Below are 25,597 nucleotides of genomic sequence, written 5' to 3'. Positions count from 1 at the left end.
AAAATTTTTTTTTTGGGACCCTTCAAATAATATTTTTAGAGCCCCGAAGTCATTTTTTTTGGGGCTCTTAAGTAATATTTAGTAATCCATCAACAAATATAATTTAATTCAAAAAACATTTTTTTTTAATTTAATTTTTTTTGACGCCCTGAAGTAAACGCTTTTGGGGGCCCTGGACTGAAGTTGTTTGCTTTTTTGGGCCCCATACTGTACCTATTGACTTGAAGTAATATTTGGTATGAGATAAACAAAACTTTTTTTGCTTTTTTTGTATTATTTGTGGTTGCAAGGATTTTTCAAGAAATATTTTTGGGGGCCTTAAGATAAAATTATAATTTTTCTTTTAAAAAAGCAGTTTATTTTTTTGGGGCCCCTGGGGTAACTTTTTTTTTAAATCAATATATATTGATTTAAAAACAATGACATAATCAATGACATAATGTGTCTCCCTTGTATCCGAAATGATTAAAATACATTTTAATTTACTTCGTATCTCAATTTATGCTAAAAGTTTCCTTCTCTGCATTGTCTCCAGTGGGGGCCCTGGGGTCGGTCGGGGGCCCCGGGGCGCCGCCCCGCTTGCCCCAAGGGAGTGTACGCCCCTGGGTACCTGTCTTTAAACGGTAATGGAAGAGTTACTTTTTTACGGTTGATTAAAATTTGTGTGTGTGTTATTACACATGTGAGCTATACTTTTTAAATAAAAAAAACAATTTTTTGTACGGATATTAATCGTACTTGCCATAGAACTGCTTTTTGATTTTTGAATTTTTCGTAAACGACATAGCCGATTTCAACAAAAAAAAAATTATACAGAAACGTCATACATTTTTTTTTGGCTTTTACAAAGACGGTTTCAACGATTTTCAATTTTTTTTTCTAAAAATTCCTTTTTATACAACGTGGCATACTTGGTTTTATTAGAGTTGCCAGATATATTTTGATGAAACTAGTAATCGGGATGCAAAATCCCGGACTTTCCTGGACAAATAAGGAATTCAAAAAAAGTACAAAACTAGGACAAATCGAATGCACGATTAAAAAAAAAAAAATCTTTTTAAGATTTAAGTAAAAATCACATTTTTAACCCTTTGTTATAAAGATTATTTTTTTTTTGATCAGAAAATTTTATTGGAAAATAAAATAAAAAAAATTTAGTTAATAAATAAAGCAAATTACAATTGGAACAGAAAATGCAAAAATTGAGCAGATATAAACAAAAATAAATACGCCTCGCTTTAAATGAACTCTGAAGAGTAGCATGCAAGTATTGAGATACTTGAAGGGTTGAAAAGAGTACAACCCCGGACAATTAATAGAAACTATCCCGGACGTCCCCCACACAGTCAAAAAAGAGTACATGTCCGGTAAAACCCGGACGTATGGCAACCCTAGGTTTTATGTAAAAGATCATTTAAAAAGCTATTTAATTATGTAATTATAAAAAGAGATTTTACTGTTTTTGTGTGAACTTAGCGAAGCACTTTTCGCAAATCGAATTGGCACTTGGGAGTAGTGTATTATTTTGTTGCAAGTTTGTTGCTGGATAGTAACGTGAATTTAGATTTTGTTGCTTGTTGATTTTGTTTTTTTTTTGTTTTTTGAGTGTTTCGCGAAGTTTATATCAACTTAGCGAATTCAACCTGCTCTATTATTTTTGCAATTTGATTTGTTTCACTAAGCTTATATGAACTTAGCGAAGCTTCCTATAAAACAAAAACTATCGGATGAACAAAGTAAAAATTGCCGTAACAACAAAATATAAACCTAGTTTGAATTCGGAGAAACAAAATCTAAATTGACGTTACTATCCAGCAACAAAATATAAACTTATGTATTTTGAATTCGCTGAGTTCATGTAAACTGAGCGAAATAACCAAAACACAAAAATTGCTGGAGCAAAAAAATCAAAATCACTGTAGCTAAATTAGCAACAGTGATTGCGAATGCTTTTCATTTCACCCCTATCTTTTTCTCAATATTTTTAGTCCAATGACAATGAATTTTTACTTGCTGTATATCAAGTTATGCATTCGTACAAAAACAAAAGTTGAGATAGCAAAACGATGATAGAGAATGCCAAAAAAAGTGGATCCCGGCTCCCGGAAGTATGTCTGTCTGTCTATCTGTCTGTATGTCTGTCTGTAAAGCGTTATTTGGCGACTCTCCAGAGGGGGTTTTGGAATAAATTTTTTTGGACGAAAAATATCGGTACTTGTCATACCTATACCGATTTTAGTAAAATTTAAATTGCTTAAAAACATCTGCAACGATTTTGTTTAAAAAATTCAAATGTAAGTTTTAAGAAAAGGGGTATCTTCTAATGAAACAATTTTTTTTTTTTTGAAAATCATTATTAAGGGTTTTTTTTTTAGTCTGATTCTCTCCGAAACTGCTTATTCGATTTCAACGAAACTTTTTGTAAAGAAGAATTTATATAATTTTAATATAAATCAAAAATAAAATTTCGAACAAAATTATTTTTGAAAAATCAAATTTTCGAAAACGGGACATTGAATTATTTTGAAAACTTGTTTTTATATGTTGATTAGTGATTTCTACAAAATGGCATACCAATTCTATTTTAAAACTTTTTTTTCAAAAAATTATTTTTTTAAAGAACGGCTCTAACGATTTTGAAATTATTTTTCTAAAAATACATCTTAATAGGTATATCAATCAAAACTGCATACTTTTTTTGGAGGGCAATTTGATTTCAGATTTGGATTTATTTAAAAAAAAAAACGAATTTTATTTTTTTTTGTACCTACGTATATAGTAGGTACCTACATTTCCCAAATTTCTATATAAAAGAGCAAGCTCGTGCAATCCAGTCGTTCATTTTATTTTGTTCGCATACAAAATCAAATTGTTCTTATGCATGAATCTCTATAAAAAATATTTCAAATCCTATGGATTATTATTGGCAACTAAAATATTAGGATGTACCCATTTCTTTTCATCCCTACTGTGTTCTCAGCTACAATAAAGATCTCAAAAACTCAATAATGAAGTTGATGCTTGCGCTGCTGAGCGTAGCGATCAACATCAGATTCTTTGCTCAAGTTGAGATGCTTCTTCCAGCGCAGCGCCCATATTCCTATACTTAGAATAAGAAGATCCACTTTGATTTTATTTAAATCAGTTGACGAAGTGTAGGGATAGCGTTCGCACATCTCTTTTCATTGATCCTCTTGTAAGTGAAAACAAATAAGAATTTTTGTTGGTGCGTTTCTTTTTCAGTGTGTCTTATCTAAAAAAAAAAGAAAGAAACAAAAAAAAAATTCTAAGGAAACGCGGTCTCTTCGGGGTTATTTTAAGATTAAACTTTTTGAATTTAATTATTAAAATCTTTCTTTTATTTTGTTTTTTTTTTTTTTTTTATTATTATCTTTATCTCTGGTGTAACCTCAAGACCAAATTTATATTTTTTTTTCGTTGAATTAAAAAAAAAAAAATATGAATTTATAGAAAGAACGTGTGTGTCCCTTAAAAATATTTATGTCTTATTAAAATTTTGTGATTTTTTTTTCTTTAATTTTAAATTAAAAAAAAAAAAAACTAATTTAAAAATAAATTTTAGTGCCTATTTCGCCATTGCCATTGATTAACACGACCAAAACACGACGATCGACGCACAGGTTACAAAAATGAAAGTGAACAAAATGACTAGTTTTTGTAAATTTGTACACTTTGTGTGCATGGTGATTGTGCTAGGATTTTTGGATACGGCCAATACACAGTATCAACATTATTTGGATAGTTCGAACTTCAATGAGCTTTACAGGCATACCGATGAGCCTATCATAGAGGTGTTAAAGCTGGGTGATAGCGAGTACAGCTTTATGCAATTGGAGACTCCAATTCATTTTTATAGTGAAACATACGATCATATTTATGTAAGTTTTGAAAAGTTGCAGTTATAATATTTTTTTTTTAATTCCAAAATAACCGAAAACGATTTTACCTTTGAAATTTAATTTTGATTTTGAAGGATGATAGTTCAATTTTGACCATTTTATAGTAGATAAGATAGCATAAAAGCCTTTTGAAATTTCAATACCATTTACAAAAACAACAAAAATCTAAAGTTCAAAATCAGGGTTCATTATACTGTTTATACAACAAAGGGACTGGGAAGAGATTTATCTATTGGGAGCACGTTGTTTATTTGTGTCACTTTGGAATATTATGCACGACTGCGAGAATGACTAATAAAGCGGGAATTGATATTTGCATCATAATCTATGTTTTTACTATCGGAATGCAAATATTTTTGAAACAAACTCTGGTGAATATTTTGTAAATAAATATTAGTTTTCTATTTGAATTTACATTTTTAATTTGACAGAATTTGAGGTTTTATAATTTTAAGAAATACATAAATTCTTTATTAATACAGTAAAATAAGGAGAAAAAAGGGGTAAATCTCGGAATGAATGTTAGTAGAAATTTTTTTTGCTCAATATCTTCCTTTTACCATTCTATAACATATCTCAAAAGTCTAGAAAAATCTCATGTCCGCTTGTCGCGATTTCAAGGTCAAATCGCTAAATGGAGATTTTCAAAATTAGCAAAAATAGGCTATGGTATTATATACACATATGATACATGATTTCAAGGTATTTTTTAATGCTGATTCCAAAAAATCTAAAATCAAGACAATCTGACGTCTCTGGAAAAAGTTATACCTGTTTTTCATCTGTCAACTCATATTATTATAACAGTTGCAAACTTACTCCCGAAAAACCCTTAAAAGTTATGGTAGATGAACCAAATTTTGCATGAAGATTTAAGAATCCATCATTATTAAAAATCAAAACAATCCACTACAAAAAATATATATACCTACGAAATAATGGTATTTTTTGATGGAGGGGCAAATTTTAGGATATGCACTAAAGAAGATTCTTGTTCATCTTAGGAATAAGTGCTAATAGGCTAATTTTTTCATTTTAATCTTTGTTTGGATATTCTTTAACTACCCTCAAAAATCTAAAAAAATCCCATGTCCGCAAGTCCTAATTTTCTTGGTTTGAAGATAAGGTGCAGATTTGAAAAAATTGAAAAACTACTCTTCAGATATTTGTGTCAGATCAACATGAATAAGGTACATTACTTTTCAGGGATGGTCATATTGATTTGTTTGTGGGTTTTGTTGGAATCAGCGTTAAAAAATACCTTGAAATGATATGGGTTATGTTGGTATACATATAAGAATCTAAAATTTTCTTATTATTTTTTTTAAATCTGCACCTAACTTAGTTTAACCTGGAAAATAAGAACTTGCGGTCATGAGATTTTTTTAGATTTTTGACATAAGTTATAGAATATCCAAACAAAGATAGAAACAAAAAAATTAGCCTATTAGCACTAATTCCAAGATTGTACCAGGATGTTTTTTAGTGCACATCCCAAAATTTCCCCTTTTCTCAAAAAATACCATTTTGTCATAGATATAAATGTTTTTTTGCATTGCATTGTTTTGATTCTTAATGATAATGAATATGAAAACCCTCATGCAAAATATGATTCCGCTACCATTACTTTTAAGGGTTTTTCGGTAGTAAGTTAGCAACTGTTATAATAATATGGGTTGAAAGATGAAAAACAGGTATAACTTTTTTCAGAGACGTCAGATTGCCTTGATTTTAGATTTTTTGGAATCAGCATTAAAAAATACCTTGAAATCATGTATCATATGTGTTTATAATACCATAGCCTATTTTTGCTAATTTTGAAAATCTCCATTTCGCGATTTGACCTTGAAATCGCGACAAGCGGACATGAGATTTTTCTAGACTTTTGAGATATGTTATAGAATGGCAAAAGGAAGATATTGAGCAAAAAAAATGTCTACTAACATTCATTCCGAGGTTAAATCCTTATTTGACTGGATTATATATAGAATTTGTTTTTAGTAGATTTTGTATTTTGTTATATTACGATGTTTTTTTTTTTTAAATAATGCTTTTCAACGGTCTTTTCTTAAATTTTCATTTACTAAATGTGGTTTTTGTAGCATTATTTATTGAGATTTTTAACATTTTTATAGGCATTTTATTTCACAAATACGCATTACAATGTGGTTCGTTTGGGAGAAATTCAGTTTAAAAAATAACATATTTTTTTTAATATATAATCATTTCTATCAAAAAACAAAACCGACTTCCATGGATCAAAAACATTTTCTGAGCTATTGTGGTTAGGAAGAGAACAAATTAGACCGAGAGCTGGGAGCATATTTTTTGCGTGAGAGGTAACCGATTCATATTAATATTAGAATAAGTCCCAGTCATGGTGATGACGAAAACGAACGTCTGCCAGCATGTGTCTGCTCCTTTGCTGAGAAAAAGTGCATCAAAAGTACATTTTTTCTGAAAATTGATTTAGTCAGGGTAACCACCTGGAAACAATTGGAACCTGACGCCCTCGTCGCCCTGATTACAAAAACACCCATGACAGACGTTTTAACCGCGCCCAAATACCCGACAGACGAGTCCGAAAACGCGTTTTTTTACACGTTTTTAGGGATTGGGGTAACCACCTAAAAACAATTGGATCCTGTAGCCCTTAACTCCCTGAATGCAAAAATACCCACGACAGACATTTTATCCGCGCCCAAACACCCGACAGACGAACTTGAAAACGCGATCTTTTACGCGAACGCAAGGGCTTGGGGCAACCATTTGAAATTAGTCTCATTCTGTTGGTCTTGACTCTCTGGCTTCAAAAATACCCATGACAGACGTTTTAGCTGTGCCCTTATTTCACGATCTTTTCGCGAAATAAGAAACCAAGGACTTGAGGTCACCACTTGAAATTAGTCTCATCCTGTAGCCCTTGACTCCCTGATTGCAAAAATACCCATGACAGACGTTTTATCCGCGCCCAAAAACCCGACAGGCGAACCCAAAAACGCGATTAAACTTAATTGAAGATTTTTGTGAACAAAAAATTTTTTTTCAAAAATTTTGCTTAAGTTTCATACATTTACTAATGCCAAAAGATTGGCTAGGCAATTAAAGGAAAACAACTATTTGAGAGTCATGGACAATCTTCCAATTTTTAATCTATAGACTTTAAAGTATTTTTGATTACCGACGTTTGAAAAAAAAGATCATCAAAATCTAAGCTGTTCGGCCGGGTTCCCTAATATTGCCAATTTTTGAGCTTTAGTTACTCCACTACTAATTTTGATGAAATTCTCTCAAGTAGTTTAGGCTGTAAATGGAATAAAAAATAATGGCAAACCCATTTTATTATTTTCAATATCAACTTATCTTTCATTTGATACCAATTTTAACCTCTAACCTACATATTAATACTATCATTTTATCATTCAATGAACTCTATCATCCAGACTAAAGGGCGGTTTAATGTCTCTCTCAATTTATTTTACAAGTAGCTATCGTATTTGTTTTTATTATTTTTTTGTGCAACAACACCAACACATACATAATTAAAATTGTTTCTTTGTAATTAAAATTGTAGCATTCAAGTTTCAAGTTGAGATAAGAATCAGAATAGAGTGAATGCTTTGATGCAGTATTTGCGATTAATATACTGTGTTTATAATGTCACATACATCAGCCAGCGCAGCGTGTGAAACAGTCCAGCTGGTTGAGATTAGCTGTGTATTGCGAGCATAATCAGGAAACCATGTCGTTCATCTCATGACAATTGTTGTATCTGTATTTTATTTATTATTGACAATTTGGTTATCACAATAATTAATCTTTTTCATGTTGATGCTTCTTGTGACTTATCGAAATTAATTTATCGGAAAACATCAAAGATGGGAAAATATGTGTCAAATATGGGAGAAGTAGTTTGTAGATAATGTATAGGTTTTTATATACACTCTCGTAGTTTGTAAAACTTAATGAATTAAGAAGTGATAAAATTTTTTTTTTTTTTCAAAAGAGAAAAAAGCTTAACATTTAGAGAAAGACGACTTTTAATTTGATTGGTGTTCGATTCTTGCTTGTTAGCATATTTTATTAAATCTTAACATAAATATTAGTACCAAATTTAAGGGATTTTGGTATTTTTCATGTGTTGAATGCTTTTGACTGCAGTGATTTTTCATTGGATAAAACCTTTCAAAGAAAACAGTTGCAATATTTAAACAAACTATTTAAAATACTTTTTAGTGCAGTAAAAAAATCTTTTGAGAAATCAAAAAATATTTGCATAACGTAGGTACAATTAATTTGGTACTCTTAACTCTAAGTGATTGATATTATGTGTACAGTTCCAGTTTTGATTTTTTTTTTTCAAAAGAGCGGATGTACGAGTTGTATAGTAAATGATCTTTGACATTGAAATTCTAATCAGTTAACACCATTTGCGTGAAATTTTGAAATTATTTTTGACATAATTTAATCACCAACTGCCTCCTTATGAGACAATCATCGCTTATAGTTTGTCTTTTTTCTTAAAATACTTATAGCAGATCATGCAATATCAAAACGATAACATAAATTAGTTAGTTATGTTTTTTGGGCTATGTGAAGTTGGCACCTTGAAGTGCTAATTTTTTTTTCAAACCTGCCTGGTTCGATTGCCCAAGGTTAGCCCAGGATAGCACAAGAGTTTTTTTTCGTTAGCCCACTCTTAGTTCAAATTTCTGACAAAAAACTTTTTTTCAAATTAAAAACCTCTTAAAAATCAAAATTTTTTGTTTTTACTAGTGTAAAAATTGTCCTTTATTCACTCTTTCTCAAGTTACCATTAACTCAGGGTGGGCTTAGGAAAAAAAAAGTGATGGTTGAGAAAGGTTTAAAAGAACTATTCGTGTACCTACTGAAAAAGAAATCATACATCTTTTTATATTTGTTGTTACTTTTCAAAAAAGTTTGGATAGATTAAACTAATCATGTGGCTTCTCTAGGTGCTCTTATGGCAAAAAAAAAAAAAGATTTTTACACTTGAAAAAATATTATATATTTTGTGGTTTTTAAGGTGAAATAAAATAAATCAACTTAAGCTTCTTAACATGAATGTTATATGGACTACATTCAATCAAGTAAGAATTTTAAGTCAAATATGTAACATTTAAGGTGCAGTGCCCTCACCCGTGGATTTACTTTTTCAAATTATAAATTTCAAAAAAGGTTACTGTGGTGTATGTGTACTATTTTTTTTGTTTTTTTTTCTAAAAAAAAAAAATGAGGAAAAAAATATTCCCTTATAGTTTTAGAACTGGGCTAACTTGGGAAATCAAACCAGGCAGTTTAAGAGAAAATTATCATTTTTAGGTGCCAACTTCACATAGCCTGTTTGTTGGAATAAGTAGGTAGGTACCTACACTATGTTTTTTGTTTTAAAGAGAAATAAAATAAAATGTACTACGTCTTGTAGTTCAAAGTACGTTTGCATTTCCATAATATTAGAAATCTGTTTAAATTATATCCGAAGAAATAAAAAACGATAGTTAAAAAAAATTATTTATTTCCGATTTGTTTCCAATTGTTTTAACAAGGTCCTACTTTTGAAATAAAACAAAGTATTTTTTAGCAAAGGACCGTTTTCTTGAGTGGTTAAAAAAAAGCATTTTTTTTAACGGATGAATGTATATCATTGAAACTTTGTTTCAAGAAAATAAATGGCATATTTCATTTGATGGTCAAAACCGATTAAAAAGATATTTTCATAACTTTAAACCTTATATCAGTGCCAATCTTGTTTTCAGAGGGCAAAAGTTGAAAAATTTACTAGCAGCCTAAGAGTGGTGGGAAAATTTAGGATAGATAATATAGAAGGGAGAAAAATACATTGCCCACAAACAAATTGGGGGGTGGGTTGACGAAAAAGTTAGGTCTACAACTTTTACAAACATTTTTTTTATGTAACCTCAAAAAAATTGAAAAAAATGCAAAAATATAATTTTTTGGTTTCTTTTACAAAAATGGTTCGATTTTTATAAAATCTGGTTAAAATATACTTTGTTATGTTTTTTAACCTATTTTAAATGTTTTTTAAAGGATTTTTGACAAGTTTAATTTGAAAAAAAAAAATAGCCTATTTTTCAATTAAAAAAGTTACCGAATAAAAGTTTTGAATATTGAAATGTTTGGAATGCCGTTATTTACTATGTGGAAAAACTAAACTTTTATATCAGAAAATATTTTAGAAAACTTGAGAAAAAAAACGATTTTTCAGATCTATTTTTCTGTAAATGACAGTAGGTAATATTGGCGAGAAATATTTTCCCATAGAAACCAAATTATACTTTTCTAATGGCCTTTCACCTCCATAATTTGAATCGTGCATTAGCTCTAACGTGCAAAGTTTTTCAGATATCGATTTTTGAAACACTTGGAAAAACAATATTTTTGTGATGTTTTATCATGGTAATATCTCAAAATGTGATGTGGTCTTCAAAACGAGATAAGAAGATTTGTTTCATTGCTCGCTGGTTGTTGAGACTGTACTAAACCAATTACACTGGTCAACAAAATTTAACTTTTTTTTTGCCACAAGAACCAAAATATACTTTTCTAGTAGTTTTTGGGGTGCTGAATCCGAATCTGAAGTCAGAAAAATTTGATTGGCCTTCGTTTTTGAAATATTACCGTTGGAAAATGTAAAAAAACGTTATTTTGTCTGTTTTCGAGGTTCTGTTTTTATGTGGGGTAATTAATTGTAAACAAATTTGTAACAACTATTATAAGAACAGATATTGTTCTTTCAAAAACTGTTTAAATTTTCCCGATATCTCTTTTATTGCTCGAGATATCTTAAGTTTCATTTAATAAGTCAAAGAGAAACTAAACTTAATCTAAAGTTTAAGTCACTGGTCACAGAATTTTTGCCACAAGAACCAAAATATACTTTTCTGAAGGTTTTCGAGTTGCTGAGCTCAAATCCGCAATCGGAAAAATTCTATTAGCCTCCGTTCTTGAAATATAACCGTTATAAAAAAACCCTTTTTTGCATTTTATAACAATAATATTTTAAGAACGAAGGCTAATAGAATTTTTCTGATTGTGGATTCGAGTTCAGCAACCCAAAAACCTTCAGAAAAGTATATTTTGATTCTTGTGGCAAAAAAAGTGTAATTTGGTTGGCCAGTCTTGTTTCTGATTCAAAGACCGCTACTTAATTTTTAAATATCTCGGGAAATAAAAGAGACATCGGAAAGATTCAAACATTTTTTGAAAGAATAAAACTAGCTCTTATAGGCACCGTTACAAATTTATTCACAATTAATTACTCCACATAAAAACATAACCTCGAAAACAGCCAAAATTACGTTTTTTGACATTTTCTAACGGTAATATTTCAAGATCGAAGGCCAATCAAATTTTTCTGACTTCAGATTCGGATTCAGCACCCTAAAAACTACTAGAAAAGTATATTTTGGTTCTTGTGGCAAAAACCTTGTTGACCAGTGTTATTATTGCCAATGAACCAATAAAAATATGTTGATCTTTGAGATAGTTCTTGAGCTGGTAGTTGCTGATCCAAATATTTACTTTGAATTGAGTCGAACATAGCATCAAGTTCGTCAGAAATTGAATTACTGCCAATTTTTCGTTTATACGTTTTCGTTTTATTTTTTATTTGTGGGGGAGTTTAAACTAATTTACACAAAAACATTATAAAAGTAGAAATTAAATTTTTTGCAAGAAATTTCAAAAAATCATTGATAACAGGCTATTTGACCTTTCAAACTTGTTATCTTTAATAAGAAAAAAATTAAAATGCTTTCGTTTTCTATTTTGATTTTTCTTTCATTTCATTTCAACTCATTCTTCGTTATATACTCACATGTACTTGTACAGTATATACATAATGATTGATTATAGTATCTTATCTATTATTAAATCAAAGTGAATCCCCACATTTGTGGTGAAATTCATTCAACTTTTTATTTCTAAATGATTTTTTACTAAAGCATTGCTTTTGTGTGCTAGATCAAAAATAAATTTAGGTACTATTATGAGAAGTACGAGGAAATTATTTTCCCTAACTCAGGAGGGGTGTTTGAACATTGTATGATTTTTGAAGAGACTCTAAGGATCCTTAAATTGATATTTTTTTTAAATGATATTTTTAACATGTAGGTAAGCTTCCTTGGATCATTACTCGATTGACTCTATTCAAATACATTTTAGGAATAGAAAAAATTAATTTCTCCAGTGTATCAGCCATTGCATTTCCATTTATCTTCTTGCATTCATCTATTTTCAAAAAACCAAACACAAATTAGAATATTTTTTGTTTACTTGTTATTTTTGACTTTTTTTTTCCAAAAATAAATACCTACTTTTCTTATTTTGACAGTTCTGGCATGAAGCCAATTTAATGATTCAAAAGTTAGAGAAAATGTCTACTTTAATATTTTTGCACTTAACCACATCGCGCGTGATGAAATCAAAATATTACATTTTCCACTTTGTTGTCTCTAATTTAATCCAATTTGTCTAGATTATTTTGGCATCTTTCGCAAGAAAATTTCGAAATTTATATGAATAATTTTTTCACATCAATCATCAAGTTATTAAAATTCACACTAAATGTGTAAACAAATAATTTTTTGTTTGTTGGTTTGTTTATTTTTGAAAATCTTAGAAAAACTTATTTTAGTTTTTATTTCTTTTTTTTTTGTTTGTTTTTCCATTGAGAAATGAAACGAACGAACATTGTTAGCACGCTTCGATTAGATATACATACATATGTACATAAATGACGAATTTGTGTTTATAAATTTTAATTTTTGTTAAAATTTTATTGTGTGGGTGAACCATACTACTTTTTTGATGTTTTTATTTTTTTATTGTTTGGCCAGCTATTGAGGTAGGTTTTAGTGTATGAAAAAAGTGATGTATTCTAGTTTCTAGGTGACTAAAGATAAAAATTTCACGTCCTAGCGGGAAGAGTGATTTTTTAAACCGTTTCTTAAAAATTTGTCATTTGTTAAAAAAAATGTCAAAAATGTACCTAGTATGTGAAAAGTTTCTGACATGTTTCGTTGGCCTGGATACGGGTTTGGAGACGAAAATTCAAAAACGACAATCCGAAAAACTCAAAATCAAAAATTTCGAAAAACCAAAATTCCGAACATCCAAAATCCCGATGTTTCAAAATAATAATAAAGAATGATAATTTAAAAATTGTTTTTTTTTTTTCAATTTTCGACTGCTTTATCATGAAAAAAAAAAAAATAGTTTAATTTTTAGGATTTTGGCCTTCCAGGATTTTGAATTTTTGGAATTTTGGGTTTTTGGGATTTCTGCATAAATAAGAGAATAAAAATCCTCTTAATTTCTTGAACTTAAACAAATCATCTACGGTGCAAAATGTATGCCAAAAGAAAATAATCTTTTTAAATAACAGTGAACAGTGTTTAACTTTTTAATTTTAATAAGAATGCACATAAATTTAGTGAAAAATCACTTCATTCATATTATCTCGAGAAATATCAATCATAAAGATTCAATCCTGAGAATTTTTTTGTAGGAAATTGAATGCTCTTTAACTTTGTTATATAAAATTTTATTGTAGAATTACCCATTTCTAAAATAACACCGAAATAAGACAAAAATTAAACAAAACAGTCCACAGTGAGCCTGAACAAGTTTAAGGTTGACCTAAAATGACGACAAAAACTAAAGATGAGGCTTTGTTCCTGAAGGCCTCAGCAATAATAATCCGTTTTTACCAAAATCCGATTAGCTTCCTTTTTCGAGTTACCCCCCGTAAACGTGTTTTTTTCGAGAAAAATTCATATCAACGCAAGGCTCGAGTACGATAACTTAGGCGCCGAGAATTTAAAACGGTTTTTAGTAGAGGTATTCAATACAATCATTTTTTGTTTTGGGAGGGAGGGTCTAAGTCCCCCCTTTAGGCGGGAGGGGCAATTTTCTAAAAAATCAAACAAAAAATTATTTAAGAACAATGGCAACACTTACAGTTATGAATGATACCTTTTTCAAAATCTAGAATTGTACACTTAATTATATTTTCTAAACCAAGTTATTTTAAACAGTTATTTTCGAAATAATCGATTCCAAAGTCAACAATTGTGAAAAAGAAGTTTAAAAAAATACATTGAATACGATTTTTGTCAAGACTTTGGGTTTCATTACGGGATAAATAGATAAAGTAAACTACCTCAATAAATTCCTTATCAAATACTGAAAACCATATGTTTCTATGAATTTTAGTTTTTGAGAAAATTGAAAAATAGGAAAACTACTTTCTTTATCAGGCTCACTAAAAACCGTTTTAAATTCTCGGCGCCTAAGTTATCGTACTCGAGCCTTGCGTTGATATGAATTTTTCTCAAAAAAAAAACACGTTTACGGGGGGTATCTCGAAAAAGGAAGCTAATCGGATTTTGGTAAAAACGGATTATTATTGCTGAGGCCTTCAGGAACAAAGCCTCATCTTTAGTTTTTGTCGTCATTTTAGGTCAACCTTAAACTTGTTCAGGCTCACTGTGAGTCGTGAAAAAATGGCTTTCATGATCTGCCCTGTCTCACTGGTGGAAGTTAAACTGAAGTCACATATTACACTTTTAGTCAGTTTTGAATAATATGCTTTTTGATTTATTGAGATAGCATAAAATTCCGATGAGCTGTATAATTTTTTAAAAAATCTATAAAACGTACGTGTATTTTGGGGCTCAAATTTTTAGGGAGTTTTTTGTTGGCTATTTCCAACCGAATTTTGAAATGGGAGCGACGAAAATCGATGGTCGCCTTAAAAAAAAGCACCCTAATGTTCACATTCCAGGTGGATTTTGTTGTAAAATTTAATGAGCCAAGTTTCGATAAATCGTAAATCAAAATTTTACTATTTTTTTTTGTGTTATTAATCAGCCCTTTTTACAATTTTTCGAACAAACCAAGCTCTGTCAATTTTTTAACTGTATAAATGGCTTGGCTCCTTCACCAGGCAATCGACAAATTTCTTAGACGGTTTCTTTCTGCTCACTTTCATAAAATCGATTTTGCTAACTTCGGTGTCTTAATTTTCCAATTTTTCGCCTGTAAAACAGGTCAAAAACCCTTATTGAATTTCTAAGGTGTATGAAACATTCGTATTTAAAATTATTTTATATTCTCAGAGAGTAATTGACAATTTTTTAACTGTAGTTTTCCAGTAAAATCATGTTTCATGAGATGAAGAATATTAAATTACCTGTACCTATACTTTAAAATGCAACAAAATTTATCCAATACCTACAAAAAAAAATCCTTTAAGATTTTCCAAAAAAAAAAACCTATTTAACTTTTATAATTTATTTCCAGATCAATACAAATGGCATCTTAACATTTATCACTCAATTTCCTGAATACCTAAATCAACCATTCCCATTGGAATACCCATCAATTGCACCATTTTTCTCCAACGTCGATACAACCGGTGCAAATGACTCAACCATTATCAGTCTTTTCAAGTCACAAAATCCTGAGAAACTCCAAAAAGCAAATGGTCTTATTCGCAGTATATTTCCCGATGAATATGATTTTGAAGCAACAACATTGTATGTGGCTACATGGGAGAATGTTGGTTATTATGATGGTAAAACTGATAAGTTAAATACTTTTCAGGTAAGTTTAAGACTTTTGACGTAGACCAAAATTTACAATTAACCTTAAAATGTTTGTCCAATCTCTTTCAAGGCTGTTATAATTTGCAACTTGGACGAAACCTATGTGCAATTTATCTACCCTAAGGGCGGCATCAATTGGTTGCAAGCCGATACTGGAGAACTTGGTCTACCTGATGTTCGAGCTCAAGCTGGTTTTATTTCGGAAGATGGAAGATTCTTCAACATTGATGGATCTGCAACTGATAATGTTAGAATTTTATCTTCAATCAATGTTATGTAATAATGATTGGTAATTTGTTTATTTTTGTCTCTTCAAAGGCTAGGTACTTCAGTGAGATGTCAAACATTGGTATCGATGGAGTCTTCCTCTACCACGTAGGTCTCCTAGACTTCGAGTCAAACATTTCCGACGCAGTTAGTCAGGAGACTATTACAGAGCATGCAGCTCCAAGATCCTGTGCCGAAGGTCATTTGGGAACTTGTCATTCGTCAGCTTCATGCATCGACAAATCAGATGGATTTTGTTGCAAGTGTCTCAAAGGTTACTACGGAAACGGTCAGTCATGTATCAAAAACACAGTCCCTATTCGAGTGTCTGGATCGCTAAGCGGAAATATTAACAATCAACCTGTTGACACATCTGCTAAGCTGCAATCATACATTGTTATGCAAGATGGCCGCAGTTATACCGCCATTAATCCCCTCAGTCACGATTTGGGCGCCCAACTTAAGTTGGCTCTGCCAGTTGTAAGTTCGATTGGATGGCTCTTCGCAAAACCACTTTCCGCCGAAGGTTTGAATGGCTACCAGTTGACCGGTGGCAGACTTGTTCATAACTCTGAGCTGATATTCAAATCTGGTGAAGTTCTGCATGTAAATCAAACATTCGAAGGTTTGAACCATTGGGATCAACAAACAGTTAAGATCGATATCAATGGACATGTTCCACAAATTAGGTATGATGAGAAAATTCAAATTTCTGATTATATCGACGAGCTAACCTTCACATCGCGGAATACAATTTCGTCAACTGGAGAGCATTATATTGAAATTCCATCACAGAACAAAGTGATTGCTTTTGAGCTGAATCAAAAGATTTCATTCGAATCATGCCATTTGGATCATGAAACTGATCCAACTGGAACAACAATTCTTGAGAAAATTTCCAAAATCACCTTGGATTACTTCCCACAAGATCAGGCTCTTCGAACTGGATTATTGGCGAAGATCGGTGTTGATGTTGCTATGAATGCTTGTTCGGATGGTTCAGCAAATTGCGGGCAAAATACTGTTTGTGTGCCGGAAGAGGACTCATACAGCTGTGTTTGTATGAATGGCTTTGCTCCAGATGTGATCGATGGAGATCGAGAAATTTGCGTTGATATTGATGAATGTCAGACAGGATCGCATATTTGTGATGACAATGCTAGATGTGATAACACTCTTGGTGGTTATAACTGCCTTTGTTATGAAGGTTATTATGGAAACGGACATGAATGTAGTCCAATTGGTGGAAATTATATTGTTGAATCAACAACAGGAAGTAGTGAAGAGGATGCCAATATTATCGATCAAGAGAGAAGAGAAGAAACATTGAGGATACAAGAAGAGCAAAGGAGAGAAGAAGAAGCTAGACAAGCTGCTAGGGACGAACAATGGAAAGAGAGTCAATTGAAAAAAGAACAAGAGAGAATTGATGAGTATAATAGGCGAGAGGAAGAAGAAAGAAGAATGGAAGAATCATGGCGTCAAGAGGAGATTCGAAGAGAAGGTGAGAGGAAACAACAAGAAGCTGAGAGAAATAATGAGCGAAGAGAATTTGAAGCTAGACAAGAAGAGGAGAGAAGAGCAGCTGAGAGAATGGAAAATGAGCGCAGGGAGGAAGAAGAGAAGATGGAATCGGAGAGAAGACAAAATGAAGAAAGAGAACAAGATAGGGCAGATGAAGAGAAATGGGGATATGGAAGGAGGGAAGAAGACAAGGAAGAAAATGGAACAGAGCAGCCAGAACAAAGTTCAGATTGTTATGTGAGTAAACTATTAAGTATTTGATCGAAGGATAGGGAGATGCTATAAAGAAAAGGTTGCCTAAATTAAAATATAAAACGCAATAATAAATAGCGCATTTGAGATTCAAAAGTCATGAACTATAATTTTTTGTTTTTAATTAACACCAACTTTGCAAATTCTTTATCAAATTTTAACTTTAATAAAAAAAAATGCTTAAAAATTGGAACCCGGTTAGTTCATGACTTTTGCTTCTAGAAGAACGAAACATAGCCTATAACTAGTGGACAAGCAAGACGCTTTTAACGATACCTCATTTGCCAAATAGTGATGAGTGGTTTAGAAGTTATGAAGGAACATACGTATCCACATAATACCAGAACTATTTTCTAAAAGTAGATGCGTTCCTTTGGGCTGCTTTATGTACTTAAAGTATTTTAGAGTTAAAGTTTTTCAAAGCAGCTCTTAGCACTTAGAATAACATAGAACAGCCTAGGAAAAAATAGTATTGGGGTATGTACGTTCCTTCATAACTTCTAAGCCTCTAATCACTATTTGGCAAATGAGGTATCATTAAAAGCGTCTTACTTGTCCACCAGTTATAGGCTATGTCATGGGAACTCATAAGGCGCCCTCTACAGGTAAAAGTTATAAACTAATCGAGTTTTAGTTTTTGAGTACTTTTATTACTTAAACTATTTATTTATTTTATTTAGTTTATGACTTTAGAATTTAGAATGCGCTATTTAAAAAAAAAAACTATTTTAAGTCTAAAACCTGCGGATGACCTATTCGATTCTAACAATACTTCTTTTTTGAAATTATGCCAAGTAATTTAAAAGTTATGGGGGAACTTACATACTTACCTACACACAAACTAGTTAAAAAATTAGCCCTCCTTTTTTTTATGATTCCGTAGTAAATTGATCTGGTTAAAACCACTTTTTCTTTTGTATAAATTCGGGGTAACTTCTTTTAGTGGTTTAAAGAGTTAAGATTCAATCACGAGCTAGCAAAATGGCTCTTGTTTAAAAATAAGGGCTTTATTTTATCTTACACCAAAACAATTTCTATGAACAACCCTCGATATAATTTTTTTTTTTTTTTTAATTTTCTCTCCCAGCGTTGTTCAAAGGATGCCAATTGTGTAGAGGGCCATTGCCAATGCCGCGAAGGACACGAAGGAAATGGTTTCACTTGCGAATACATTTGCAATCCCGACGAAAGCTGGGAGGATGGCAAATGTGTTCCCTCCACAGTTGAACCAAATTGCGGATTTTTCGGTGATTGTTCCTGTCCCGAAGGATATGAACTGGCTTCAGATGAAAACATTTGTCGGTCTATTGGCTCTAATGACCTCGGTAATGATATAGGTATGGATAGAATCCTTTTGAATTCGCCCAAAAAAATAAAAACACTCATCAATCTTTCATTTACTCGATATGATCCTAAATGAAGTTACCTGTGATGTTGATGATACATGCCATCAGAATGCAACTTGCGAATGGTCCGAACAAGAAATGCGTCACATTTGCATTTGCATTCATGGTTTTGCCGGTGATGGCTTCAAATGCAGCCGAATTGATGAGTCATGTACAACGGTAGGCTTTTTCCTTTTGCATGTTAAAGGTATCATTGAGATTTTTAATTCTTACATAAATATTGCAGAATCCAAGTTTGTGTGGAAATCATGCTACCTGCGAATATAACGAATCAATTGGCAAATCCGAATGCAAGTGCGAACCACGATACGAAGGTGATGGAATCCTATGCAAACTCGCTCCCGAATGTCGTTCCGATGTGGAATGCGGTCAGTCAGCGTATTGTGATAAGGGCGTCTGCCAATGCATCGAAGGATACGAACGTGACTTGTCAGACTTTTGTGTACCGGCTGGCATGTGCGGTGGAACTTATTGCGCTGACAATGCTATGTGCAAATGGGATAACAAACAACATGTTCAGTATTGCGAGTGTATGGAAGGATATATGGGTGATGGAGTTAGCAGTTGCAAGAGTATACCAACATCGTGTCGCGTAAGGAATACATGTGGGGTGCATGCTACTTGCGAACCATCTAGAACGTGAGTTTAATTTGGCATTGGATATAATTTTTGTATAGGACGGATAATAATGAAGCTTTTCTATTGTGTTTTATTTAAGTGATGCAAATATGTTTGAATGTATATGCAATCCTGGATTCTATGGCGATGGATATCTTTGTATTGAGGAGCAGAATTGTCAGAATACACCATCAATGTGCGATCCAAATGCTAGTTGTCAGTCGATAAATAGTGGTATTGCTTGTGTTTGCAATCCTGGTAAGCAAATAATAATAAAATTCGTAATTATGTTCTTTTTGTGTGCAATTTCTTTTGTGGGAGAGATACCTTTCGATGTGATTTTCTCTCTTGAAAGCTGGAAAATTTTCCCTCCCAGAATGTCTCCCTCATTTTCTCCCTCGTTTATTTGAATTGGTTTATTTCAATTCCTCTTGATGATAGACACAAAATATTTATTCTAAAATAAGTCATAAATAAGTTGTCATTCCTAATTCCTGATCGAAAACAACTAAACGAAATCGAATTTGAGAATTGTAAAACAAAAATTTCGAATTCCATTCGCATGTTATGCGGTGCCTCATAGTTTTTACGGTTTTTATTTTGTCTTTGCTGTTAATTGCCTTTTTAAGGATTTTTAAAGTAATATTAAAGAAAAAAAACTACCAAATTGGTCACCGTGGCGTATACGCACTTTTTTGTTATAATTTTTTTTAGTCGTAACATTAAAGCGGTTATATTTTCTACAAAAAATGGAAACAAGATTTTTTAACCCCACTCCAGTCATAACTAGAATGTCATGAAATTAACCTGTCAGAAATTTAAAGTCTGAAACAAAAATAGCTTCTTATGGATTTCAGCTCTATAAAAATTATGCAATTTGATTTATATTATTAAAGCCATGTGTGAATAGCATAGCCGTAGCTAGGATTTCATTTCGGGAGGGGTTAGCTCAGACCGAGCCAAATTTTTTTTTATATATTTTTACATGCGAGCGTAAGCGAGCAAAAAATGTTTGTAGAAGCCTTCCTACCCCTTATACAAAAAACTTATATTATCAATGGTTTTAACAGCCAGCAGATAAATCATAAATATCTATACTTTTCTCTCTCTGATGAGATTTATGTATTATTTTTTTTTTCAAATTTCTTTGTTTATTAAAAGTTTTGAACATTAAAGCCTAGTACGCAGCTGAAGCGAAACGAAATTTTCCATACAAAAATAGCATAACGAAATCTTGAACGAAAAATTTCGTTTTACTTTTCGTTTTTTAGTAGGTACCTACGCAATTCTAGGGAAAAATTGGAAAGTGTTCACTCATTTGTCACTTGCTTTTCATTGTCCTGTGCATTTTTCCTGATTCCAAGAGCAGTGTTTTTTCACTTTTAATTTATTTATTTCTTGTGGTAAAAATTATTTTCTGTTGTTTTTTCTTGATTTTTAATTAATTTGGATTTGGATTTGACTTTGACAGAATACTCGATGATATTTTTTCATTAGCATTTTCGTTGTCGACTTTGGAGACTTGAACATTTTTCGTTTCTCTTCACCTGCGTTCTAGGCTTTATGAAAAATGTATAATGTATTATGAAAAATGTATTCTCTAAAGATACAAATTTAACCTGCACCCAGAACAGGATAAATCTTTAGCAGCTGAAATTTTGTCTTTTCACCCCTCACGGTGATCTTGAAGACGCGGAAGGTTTTACAAAAATGGACCCCAAAAGTAATGATGCAGGATTATTCAGACTGATTTCAGGATTCTAAATATGTAAACTTCAAAATCGTACCTGAAGTTTCCAATATTTAGGCTGAAGGAACAATTTTTATGTATTCTCGTTTCTTGTTCATATTCAGCCTAATTTGCTGTGTTACCACAAGCTTTAACAAGTCAGTAATCTGAATTTGACCAAACAAATTATTTAGCATACAACTATAAGAATGGCATTCCCAAGAAAAAAAAACAAAAAATGCATAGTTTATGTGCTTAAGTCGTATTATTTCAAAAGCGAGCTCTTTTAGCAAAAACAAATTGTATACTTTCTAAGAAAGAAGAGACAATCAATTTATAATTACCCATTTTTGTGTACGACTTATGGTTCCCACTTATAAGAGGGTTGAAAATTTCATAGAAATCAGTAGGTACTTCTTCTTAAAAATAAAAACCAAATACTTTGTTCATATATTTTATTTTGTTCAAAGCTTTTTGAAACTTAACCGCCACAAAATTGGAGATTTTCGATTTATCACTAAAATATAAAAGCAATCCATCAAGTTCGGCATATATATGCACAAGTATGTATTAGGGTTGTATTTGTAATTCTCATCATATGATTTTCTAAAAAAAATTTCGGGGAGGGCTACGGCTATGGTGAATAGGGTTGAATATTTATTCGAGGTTAAGATTTTGACTACATTGAGGTGAAAATATAAATTTTTAGTTGTGAAAAATTTAACATGTTTTCAAGTTGTATGAAGTTGGATAAATTTCAAAAACGTCAGAGCCGTTTGTTAAAAATTTTTTTTTTTGATAAGCATTTTAAATGAAATTTGTATGAATTTTTGCAGTTATTATTAATCAACATCTTAAAAAAAAATTTCAAAAAAAAAACAATGCTCTGTTTTCTAAAACTTGATCTTCCAAAAAAAATATTTTTTTGTAATCCAAGGACTTATTAATTTTTGATTCATAATGAATATTGAAAATGTTTTTTTTTTTTTTATAAATTTTTTTTTAATTGAATTATTCTTTTGAAATCATTCGAAAAGTAATAACCGTTTCTATTGCAGGTTTTCGAAAAAAAAAAAAAAATGTTTTGTCTTACAACGTTTTTGTCGTTTGTTTTTCAACTAAGCTGATATTTTCAATAAACTCGTAGTTAGATATTTACAACTGCGTTACTGCTCTAATGCGTTACCATAAATAAAAAATTCTTTTAAGAACTGTAAAAAAAAATCTGAAATTGACCAAAAATGACTGAGTAAAAAACCGTTGAAATGTGAAAACTTTGAAAAAATGGTTTTTTAACGATAACTTGAAATTTTGAGGGTCAGTAATACCTTCAACTTCTGCTAGGTCACTTCGAAAGGAATTAACATGATTTTTATTTTGTAACACATTGACGATTTTTGGAGTAAAATTATCTTTTTTTGACTCTATTCACTATCGACTATCACGTAAGTCGATTCCACCCCTGGTTTTTATATCATTTCTGAATATAGTTTGGCTACTGATAACTTAGAAATGTCTTAGTTTCATGAGTTCCGATTAATTTGTGTATTCATACTTGCAGTGGACGAGTTTATTAAATGATAAAATTAAACGTACCTACACTGAAGGAAAAGTACCAAACATTTTATGAACTAGTTTGCATAGATTTCTATAAAAATGTTGTAGATCTTCAACTTTTATTCGGATCATATTCTTAAATAACCTCAAAAATATTAGAAAAAAATGTCAAAAACTAATTTTTTTTAATTTTATTTTTATCTGAAACAAAAGTAGATAAATTTTTTTTAAGATTTTCTGAAAATGTTCTAATTTATTTTTGAAGCAATCTTCAGTTTTGTTTTGTTTCAAAGAAAAAATTTGTCCTCTACAAGAAGCTGACCACGAGGATCATTATTTAGCTTTGGCAAACGACTCTTCTGATATTTTCTCATCTTATTCAGTTGTAGTTTTTGGATAGCACCCGCAGTCGGGAAAGGAATTTCTTTCAGTTCCTGGTACAGACTTTTTGTATTCTTGAAGTTGGGTGAACATCTTTACTTGTTTCCTGCATAGTTTCTGTATTCTACTTTTCATTATTATTTTAAAGTCATTTATGACTGCGTTATTATTTCACGACAAGATATTGATATCGAACTCGATTTTAATTAAAGTGATTGTAGAAATTTCATAGTGACTCTGTCGCTTTGCTTCAAGTTGTTTTCATGAGCTGTCTATCTCATATATCTTTCACAATAAACAATACCCATTCCTAATACCAACACCAAAACTAAACATAAATTTCATCTTGTGTCCATTAGGATATCTCGGCAATGGAACAATATGCCGAGAAAGGCCAACATACGATTCTGGATTTTTATTAATAAGTCAAGGAGTTGTCATCGTGCGTGTGCCATTCAATGGCAAACAAAGTCGACCCATTTCAGTTGCTTCTATGGCAATTGGACTCGATAAAGATTGCATCGAAGGACGTGTCTATTGGGGTGATATATCAGCGAAGAAAATCATCAGTGCTAAATATGATGGCACAGATACTCGTCCGTTTATCACAGAAGGTATGTTTTTATGTTATACACATTGAAATATTATAGAGAAAGTTTCATTTTGTTCTTTATGGAAAAACAACGATTTTATATTTATTTGATTTTTAATCAAAAATCATTTTTAAAATATTTCTCTAATGTTCTTCGTTCGTTTGTTTATTTTGGCACTGTTTCAACTTTGAAGATATCGAATCACCAGAGGGCATTGCAATTGATTCAGTATCTCGACGTATCTATTGGGCCGACTCGGTTAAGGACACAATTGAAGTGGCCAGCTTGGACGATCCCAAGATGAGAGCTGTATTGGTGAATAAAAATTTGGTCAATCCTCGAGGCATTGCTGTTGATCCATATAGAGAGTAAGTATACATTCCTATTTATTAATTTTCCATTTATTGATTCGTGCAATAAGACAAAACCAACTTGAACCAAACCGACACGACAATGACTATATTTGGTTTTGGTCATACGAATTCATGAGAATCAACAAGAACGAACAAATATTCAAACTATAACTTTTATCATTTTTTTTTTTATAGGAAACTTTATTGGTCGGATTGGAATCGTGAATCACCAAAAATAGAAATGTCTGATTTGGATGGAACTGGTCGTCAAATTCTCGTCGATATGTCAAGGGTTGTCCTTCCAAATTCATTGGTAGTTCTTAAAAATAGTGGAGAATTGTGCTTTGCTGATGCTGGTAGTCACAAAATTGAGTGCATTGACTCATATTCGAAGGAGATTAGGACTGTTGTGTCGGATTTGTCATATCCATTTGGATTATCTGCCACCGATAATAGTTTCTATTGGACTGATTGGACAACGTATGTTGGAAGATAAATTCGTTGAAATGTGTGTGTTTTTCAAAAATAGTTTTGTTAATTTTTTTGCAGAAAAAAACTTGAACGTGTCGACTTTGACGGTACCCGTCATCAAGGTATGCGCACTAGAGTCTTTGGAAGTCACAAAATGTACGGCATGACAGCTGTTGAAGACTATTGCCCTCAAGGCTCAAGTCCATGTCAAATAAATAATGGTGGATGTCCGTTGGAAAGGATTTGTCTGGCAAATCGAAACTCACCATCTGGTAAAAGTTGTAAATGCACAAAGATGTCAAAGACCTGCGATGTGCAATTTTATGATGAAAACTTTCAGCAATTTGTTTGAGGAGAATAAAATAGAAGATTTTATTTTTTATTTAAATAAAAAAGATAATTAAAATTAATGCTTTAATATTAAAACAAAAGATATTTTTAAATATTTAATTGAATAATATTTTATTGCGTATATGACAAAAATGAAATTTTTAATAAAATATGTTTTTTTTTTGTATAATTTAAAATAAAATAACCGCCAGCAGACTTAGTAAATACTCATTTAAAAAAAGATAAACATAGATTCAATATTATTATTGCGTGCTTTAAATACTTACATACTGTTTTTTTTTTTTTTTTTATTTTTTACACCAAGAAGTATAATAAAATATTTAAATTTTTAAGACGGATGGTTCTTTTATTTGATATTGATTTAATTTGAAAAAAAAATCTTAGTAAAATTGGGAAGTAGGTTGAAATTCAGTTTTCTGTCATATCGCCGTAAAACAGAATCGATTTTCCAAAAATTACAACGATTGCTTACTGATTTTTTTTTTCTTTACCATTATAACGAAGCTTTAGCCAAAACAGTCAAA

At 31.3% G+C, this 25,597-nt stretch overlaps 1 protein-coding gene across 1 annotated transcript; it reads left to right on the top strand.

Annotated features, from left to right (window-relative positions):
• Nucleotides 1-3,559: 3,559 nt before the first annotated feature.
• LOC129921270 (nidogen) lies at nucleotides 3,560-25,205 on the top strand. The gene is made up of 12 exons (XM_056003013.1): nucleotides 3,560-3,899; nucleotides 15,267-15,569; nucleotides 15,642-15,818; nucleotides 15,890-17,599; nucleotides 18,702-18,951; nucleotides 19,037-19,179; nucleotides 19,247-19,659; nucleotides 19,739-19,896; nucleotides 23,665-23,919; nucleotides 24,092-24,266; nucleotides 24,447-24,731; nucleotides 24,801-25,205. The coding sequence occupies exons 1-12, from the start codon at nucleotides 3,651-3,653 to the stop codon at nucleotides 25,072-25,074; spliced, it is 4,392 nt and encodes a 1,463-aa protein (XP_055858988.1). The 5' UTR covers nucleotides 3,560-3,650; the 3' UTR covers nucleotides 25,075-25,205.
• Nucleotides 25,206-25,597: the final 392 nt, after the last annotated feature.

Source organism: Episyrphus balteatus, chromosome 1 (assembly GCF_945859705.1).
Source record: "Episyrphus balteatus chromosome 1, idEpiBalt1.1, whole genome shotgun sequence".
Lineage (NCBI taxonomy): Eukaryota > Metazoa > Arthropoda > Insecta > Diptera > Syrphidae > Episyrphus > Episyrphus balteatus.
This window is presented reverse-complemented; position numbering and strand designations above follow the sequence as displayed.

Bases quoted from the DNA above. Each gene is read 5' to 3' on its own strand.
- LOC129921270 (XM_056003013.1), top strand. From the start codon at position 3,651: ATGAAAGTGAACAAAATGACTAGTTTTTGTAAATTTGTACACTTTGTG. The intron at 3,900-15,266 runs GTAAGTTTTGAA...ATTTATTTCCAG, and splicing joins AAACATACGATCATATTTAT to ATCAATACAAATGGCATCTT. The intron at 19,660-19,738 runs GTGAGTTTAATT...GTTTTATTTAAG, and splicing joins ACTTGCGAACCATCTAGAAC to TGATGCAAATATGTTTGAAT.